At 33.0% G+C, this 8267-nt stretch overlaps 1 protein-coding gene across 1 annotated transcript; it reads right to left on the bottom strand.

The window, feature by feature from the left end:
* Window positions 1–1641: 1641 nt before the first annotated feature.
* Window positions 1642–2529, bottom strand: LOC133789739 (uncharacterized). Its single transcript, XM_062227498.1, has 2 exons — window positions 2522–2529; window positions 1642–2290 (listed from the first exon to the last, which is right to left on the bottom strand). The coding sequence occupies exons 1-2, from the start codon at window positions 2527–2529 to the stop codon at window positions 1642–1644; spliced, it is 657 nt and encodes a 218-aa protein (XP_062083482.1).
* Between the last annotated feature and the right edge of the window lie 5738 nt (window positions 2530–8267).

The raw sequence follows: 8267 nt of genomic DNA, 5'->3' as shown, positions 1-8267 counted from the left end.
ATCAAGATTTTGTACCCGATATCTTGGTGTACAAGATATGTCCTCCAAAATTTGAAAACCCAGAAGAAAAAAAACACCATATTTGGGTCTTCCTACATTTGAACTAGATTCAAAACCAGTAATGGGGAACCTAAAAGAATATCTATCGATCAAAGTATACTAGTACATCAAACTAAAGAATAAATCAGCACATTCCCAGAAATGCAAAAGCAACAAAGGCAGAAACTGGCGTAAAGAAAAAGAAGATATACATACAAGTTAAGATCAGACACTTACACACTGAAAATGGTGGTTGCAGAGAAACAGATGACTGAAGAAGTAGTTTTTTAGTATAAGGGAAAAATGAAGAAGACGACTCAGGAGCTTATTTATAAGCCCGTGGAGATGATGAGAGTCGAACTAATCTAGGCCATTGGCCAAATTCCGTGTCAAATCCAACAGCCAGGGACAAGTGACATGACGGTACCATAAAGGTGGCAGGCGAGTGGTCATGTGCAAAATTTTCCAGGCACTCAAGTACACTGAGTGAGCAATACCCTGATGACGCGTGTCCATACTCGAGTGTGTGATGGAACGGTTCCCGAAGAGAGTAGTTCAAAAGTTTCCTTCTCATAGGATTCGAACCAATACTTTTGAAGGGGCAAAATGTTACACCCAGAATTCGAGATCTGAATTTGTGACCTCGAAAGCTGGATTTGTCAGGTGTGAGCTCACAATTCCTAAAGTGCATGAGTCGTGGTACTGATGCCAACCCGCGAAGAAAGGTGGCAACCTCGAAGATATGTAACCTCGGAATGATGTCTAGACTCGAAAGATGTAGCGTCGGAGTATATCCGTTGTCGGGTATCTTCGGATCAAGTAGCCCGAGCTTGGCAAGGGTGTAGGCTCGGAATGTAATGACCTTAGTGGCATTTACCCATTCCAAGTTGGTCCTGGGGAAAGTTATACAGCTCGTAATTTACTCAGAGACCTGGTCCGGCATGATGCCAATTACCGATCTCGAACAACGTAATGGGTCATCCGATAAGACAATTCGTGCGTTTAAAATATATTTATTGTTGTAACTCCCCTACATTAAAGGGATATTAAAGTTTGTTATATGTCTCTTGGTCTTCAGGGACGTTTCCTAGTATATGGGGGTTACAAGCATTAAAGTAATTTAATTTATTAATTCTCATAATAACTTCCCAAAACATGTGGGATTGTATTATACATTCCCTCTATAAATAGAGATGTAATGTACCTTTGAAAAGGACCGAAATTTTGTGATCTTGAGAGAATCTCTGGAGAATTCATCCCTGAAGAATTTCCATAAATTTCCTAAGTCTTAATAAAAAGGACTCATGGACTAGGCAGAGTTAACTGCTGAACCACGTAAAAAACTCATTGTTTTACTGTGTTATTATTGCCATAGTTTTTTCTGTTTACGCGCTCTACATTTTAAGTTGACAAAAAACGGCGTCAACAATACTTTTTTCTACAAAATATTTTTGTTTTATTTGGATAATTTAATAAAAAAAAATATGATGTAGAATAAACATGAGAATTTGGTATATAATAAAAACTAATATTTTTTTTTTTTGAGAAATGAGTAGAACTTTTATTGCCCAACAACCTCTTTACAACTCTATACAACAGCAATCAAAAAGCTCCATAACTAGAGCTCAAAGCCTCATACCAATCTCTATCTACTTTACTTGTTCTCTCTCTTTTAAAATGAGAAAACCTATTACAAACATCATATTTAATCTTTTTGACTATATTATTTACAGTATAGACTTTTTGCTCCCACAAACTAACATTCCTTGCTTCCCAAATGCAATAAACAACAGCGTTCAGAACAGCCACAAGGAATTCTCTCTTGAATTTTGACAATTTCCTTCTCTTAATGCTCTTCAAACAAGCTTCTAAGGTTCTTTGAGTCACCTTCATCTCCACCCAAGAAAGGATACTTGTAACAATTTCTTTGCTATAGAAACAATCAAAGAAAATATGCTGATGAGATTCAGCAGCCTGCTCACAAAGGAGGCAATTACTTTCAGTAGTAATGCCAAACCGAATCAATCTATCCTTTGTTAACAAATTATCTTGACAAGCTAACCAAGTGATAAATTTGTGTTTAGGAAAGCTATACCTGTTCCAAGTGAAGGCATGCCAAACTTTTTGTGATGGATTCGGCCATAACTTCCCACAGAAACCAGAAATATTAACTTTCATGTTCCTAAACTCCTCCATCTCCATTTTTTCCTTAATAGCATTCTTGACTTCAACAGTCTTCCTCCAATACCAACTACAATTTTGTGAGGCATTAGTTTTTAATAAAAACTAATATTAAAAAATAATAATAATTTTATTAAAAATTATTTATGAAAATAAATATATTTTGGTCAAAATAATATAAATTTTATTACATTCCATACTATACCAAACATAATAATCATTATTCTGTTATTGATTCCAAAGTCTCAACCAAACAAAAGAATTAAAATTCCATTCCTATTATCATTACAATTACCATTACCATTCCATTTTTGTTTTGCAACCAAACACCACCTTAAGGTGCTAAAGAAGTTGCACCTTATAATTAACTACAAAAAATCTTAATTTTAGTCACAATAAATTTTGTGACAACAAGTAAAAAATTTGTGACTAAAGAAAAATTATCTTACTTGTGTCATCACTAAAAAGTCTATGACTAAAAGTATTAGTTACAAAAGTCACAATTTGTTGTCACTAAATGTATTTTTAGTCACAACAAACTTTATCACTAAAAATAATAGGTTATGACTAAAACTACATAAGTGACAACGTGTGATTAAGTATGACTTTTTAGGCACTGATAATTTTTTGTTATGACTAAAAGTGATATTTAGTCACACAAAATATATGTTGTGACTAAAAAATTATCACTAAAGGGTACATTTATTTATAGTGTTGGCTAGCAATATCCTATAATAACTTTAAAATTAATTCAAATGTGTAGGATCTAATATTGGATTTCACCAATATTAGAGTCTATGTCATCTCCTTGTGGTGTTGGGCATCATTTGTGCCCCTTAGTAATTCTCTTAATTTAAAAAGAAAAATAAAATAGCTCTATTCAAAAATAGTATTCTCACACTGTAGATTTTGTGAATGGACAGCATGTGTATCAATATTTAACTATATAAATATTTTCATTTTTGACATATTTTTTAAAGTACAAGGACCGATTGCTTATTCAGAATACAAGAGTAGATTGCGTGTTCATAATAAATAATATATTTTTTTAAAAATAAGAGCTGATTATTAGTTATCAATTAGTACTATATTTTGAGGAGGCTTTTAATAGCCATGACCAACCAACCTACCCAATATGCATGGCCAAGTAGAAGCATGGTGCCCCCTAATTTTATTTTTTTTTTAATTTTTATAAAAAATTTCTTTCCATTTTACTCTCTTTCTTTAAATTTTCTTACTACTATTCTCCCATTAAGAAAAGTTATTTAACTTTTACATATGATATGTGTTGACGCGATTTTTCGTCAACAGTGTATTAAGAAATAGTAAAGTAGATTAGTGCTTAGTTATAAACCGTAATGAAAAATAAAATGAATTCATAAGAGCACAAATATTTTACTTGGTTCAGTGGTTAAAATCCACCTAGTCCACGAGTCTATATTATTGTTGTTTCACTCTATATTTTGGCAGAGTTTTAGTATTACATATAATCCGTCCCTTTTCCTGTCCAATATTCTCAGTATTTATAGAGAAATTCCATGGACAGGTTTGGGTAATCGCGTGAGTCAATCACGCATTTACATATTTATTACATTTAATACGTATATTTCTCATTTATAATGGGATATGATTTGATCATACAGTAAATGTTCTCCTAATATCTGGGAAATTAAATATGATAGTCTGGTCATAAATAACCTTATAATGGGATTCTGAGTCTCCAAGGATCCTTGAGTATGCAATACATTCGAGTTAGCACGAGCCGAACATCTCCTCCAAGCTCTTATTTCGAACATCGTTTGAATATTATGAGCTCACACTTCACAACTTTCGTGTCTGTAGTTCGGGTTAAACCTAGGACGCCTAACACCACACGTGCCCATGTGAAGCTGGAGTTACTTATTTGGATAATAAGCAGATATCATTCGTTTGGTTATTTCTTCGTATATTTATTTGCAAGTTGTACCCGAACTGAGTGAATGACTCGAGCTAAAATTAGGGTACAACATTTTCCCCCAAGCTCCTACTCGTGTATGACGTCATCATTTTCTGACCTACACAGTAGGGGCTTTTAATCTTCTGTTACACAAAACCATGCCTGCCCGCTACTCGAGTTTGGACACGTGGGGTACTGCAGTTGGCGTATGTTCGGGTTACATGTAACAAGCTCCGAAAGTTACCCATTTAACCCTTGATTTAATCATTTAGCTAGTTTTGGTTTTTTAAGAGTAATCAATTTCATTATTCATTTTTGGAGTATGTGGACTTGTTTAGTATAGAGGTCATCGCGTACGTAATCAAGTGACAACATATTTAATTATTATCAGTGTCCTCCGTATATATTTTGTGATCAGTAGTACAAAGAAACTACAACGACAGAGACAAGGGCTCATAATAATAAGATCAAATTATTATTATTGGTTTCATTCCATAAAAAGAAATAATACAACCAGCCATGCTTCTCTCAAAGGAACACTCACACTATTAGATAATAGATACGCAATTACAAACGATGAAAATTTCTTCAAACTCGAAAATGCATAAAGGAAAGCATAGTTATTAAAGTTCTCAGTTTGAAATTATAACCATAGTGAACTCAGTAATATTTAGGAGGTGGAAGTGAACTGTAGACGTATAGCTTGCGAGAAGGCGGTGGTGGTGATCTATAATAATACCTTTTAAGGAGGATGTACTGTCATTGGTGGAGCTGTAGCAGATTTATAAATGTGTGGAGCTGTAACAGATTCATACGCCTGAGGATGTACTGTCATTGGTGGAGCTGTAACAGATTCATAAATGTCTGGAGGTGGTAGTGATGGGGAAGGTGATGGTGGAGACTTGTATGGGTGTACTGTCATTGGTGGAGCTGTACCAGAGTTACGCAGATAAGGAGGTGGCGGTGAATTGTTGTAATCGGCGACAACACTTGTGGCTATGAAGCAAATTGCCATAGCAAAAACTAGTCGAGGCCAATGCCTCGGCTGTCCTTGGTCTCTCATTTCCAGCAACTCTTAGCTTCTTTAGATCTACAACTTATTGGTGTGTAGTGACTTGCATGGTAAAGATGATAGAAGCTCACTTATATAGTAACTCTCCACAATCACGGTTGACTGTTGACTAGGAAATATATGTTTAATAAACAAAACAGTCTGGTTCACGGCATATTTAATTGCCATGGTTCTCTATTTTGTTTAAATAATAATTAATATATCCAACTCTCTTCAAGTGAATTGTAATTCTCTTCATTTTTTTTTGTGCTTTCACACTCAATGTGGAGGCCACGAGCATTTAACAATGCCAAGTTGGTACGAAGAAGCGGGCTGAATAAGTCAAAGCGTGTTTTAAGTAATAAATCACTACTGCTCATGACTTTTGTTTTTCTTTTCAAAAAGCAAAACTAAAAATATAAAATCATCTTACTTGTGTCATCACTCAAAAGTAGTTACAAAATCACAATTTTTTTTTACTCAATGTATTTTTAGTCACAATAAATTTTATCACAATAAATAATAGGTTGTGACTATAAGTGACAACTTGTAATTAAATATGACTTTTTAGTCACGGATAGATTTGTGTTATGACTAAAAGTGATATTAAGTCACACAAAACAAAAATATGTTGTGACTAAAAAATTGTCACTAAAGGGTACATTTATTTATGGTGTCGGCTAGCAATATCCTATAATAACTTTAAAATTAATTCAAATGTGTAGGATCTAATATTGGATTTCACCAATATTAGAGTCTATGTCATCTCTTTGTGGGGTTGGGCATCACTTGTGCCCCTTAATAATTCTCTTAATTTAAAAAGAAAAATAAAATAGCTCTATTAAAAAATAGTATTCTCACACTGTAGATTTTGTGAATGGACGGCATGTGTATCAGTATTTTGACTATAAATATATTTTCATTTTTGACATATTTTTTATAGTACAAAGACCGATTGCTTATTAAGAATACAAGAGCAAATTGCGTATTCATAATAAATAATATTTTTAAAAAAATAAGAGCTGATTATTAGTTATCAATTAGTACTATATTTTGAGGAGGCTTTTAATAGCCATGACCAACCAGCCTACCCAATATGCATGGCCAAGTGGAAGCATGGTGCCCCCTTATTTATTTATTTTTTAATTTTTATAAATAATTTCTTTCCATTTTACTCTCTTATTTCTTTTAAAAAAATTTCTACTATTCTCTTATTACGAAAAGTTATTTAACTTTTACATATGATATGTGTTGACGCGATTTTTCGTCAATAGTGTATTAAGAAATAGTAAGCTAGATTAGTGCTTAGTTATAAACCGTTATGAAAAATGAAATGAATTCACAAGAGCACAAATCTTTATTATTGTTGTTTCACTCTATATTTTGGCAGAGTTTTACTATTACAGAATAATCTATCCCTTTTCATGTCCAATATTCTCAGTATTTATAGAGAAATTTTATAAATAGATTTGGGTAACCACGTGAGTAAATCACGCATATACATATTTATAACATTTAATACGTATATTTCTCATTTATAATGGGATATCGGTATGATTTGATCATATAGTAAATGTTCTCCTAATATTTGGGACATTAAATATGGCCTGGTCATAAATTACCATATAATAGGATTCCGAGTCTCCAGGGATCCTTGAGTATGCAATACATTTGAGTTAGCACGAGTTGAACATCTCCTCTAAGCTCGTATTTCGAACGCCGTTTGAATATTATGAGCTCACACTTCACAACTTTCATGTCTGTAGCTCCGGTTAAACCCTGGATGCCTAACACCAAGTATGTGCCCACATGTGAAACTGGAGTTACTTATGTCGATAATACGCAGATATCATTTATTTGGTTATTTCTCCGTATATTTATTTGCAAGTTGTACCCGAACTAAGTGAATGGCTCGAGCTAAAATTAGGGTACAACATTTGCCCCTAAGCTCCTACTCGTGTATGACGTCATCATTTTCTGACCTACACAGTAGGGACTTTTAATCTTTTGTTACACAAAACCATCTGGTTCACGGCATATTTTAATTGCCATGGTTCTCTATTATCTTTAAATAATAATGAATGCCAAGTTGGTAGGAAGAAGTGGGGTGAATAAGTGAAAGCGTGTTATAAGTAATAAATCACTACTGCTCATGACTTTTGTTTTCCTTTTCCCAAAAGCAATATTAAAAATATAAAATGGAAAGAGCAAGGGAAACTTCTAAACTACCATTTGTTGCATAGCATATGGAGAGATAGAAGAGATCGTTTTTGTTTTCTAGTTTGCGAAAGCCGAAAACGAAGTCGCCTGAGGAAGAAGTCCATGGCGATGAGTTGTCTGTTGAAGAGAGTGTTGTGCCGACTGTGATGTTGTTGCCATTGTTGTTGGTTTGAGCAAAAGCTGCGTTTGGTATGTACAAGAAGAAGAAGAAGAAAAGACTGGAAACTTAAGTGTACTATTATTGCATGAGAGATGATTTTTTTTTTTTCGAGAAAAGACTTTGGAGTCAATGGTATTTGTCTTTATATTATTGAAGTCGTCAACTGATTATTTGAAGGCCTAATTTTTATTGGAAGAACATCATATTCATATTAATGATTTTTTCTCCGTCGTTTTCTAATTTTAGTGGATAGAAAAAATGGGTGAATAAAATGAAGGCCACATTATGTTTCTATGGTCTATTACTAGTCAACAACGTTATTTAATTTAAGAATGGCTAATTGACAACTTAGGTAGTGTTTGATGTGAGGGAAATGAATGAAATGAAATGAAATGTCTTTTTATTTCATTTCATTGTATGGTTGGTAAATCTAAAGTGGAAAAAAAATTCCAATAGAATTATCATTACACATTTTGATGGAATTATTATTACACTCAAAATTGGGTGGAAAACCATTTTATTCTATTATTTACATTATTATATCATTTTTATATTATTAAAAAAATGTGATTATTATATTAATTACATTATGACCTCATATTTATTTTAACAACATTTTTATTATACTTGAAATAACTCATTCTTTCATTTATATTTATATAAATATTATATACAAACAA

Source organism: Humulus lupulus, chromosome 7 (assembly GCF_963169125.1).
Source record: "Humulus lupulus chromosome 7, drHumLupu1.1, whole genome shotgun sequence".
In the NCBI taxonomy this organism is placed as follows: Eukaryota; Viridiplantae; Streptophyta; class Magnoliopsida; order Rosales; family Cannabaceae; genus Humulus; species Humulus lupulus.
This window is presented reverse-complemented; position numbering and strand designations above follow the sequence as displayed.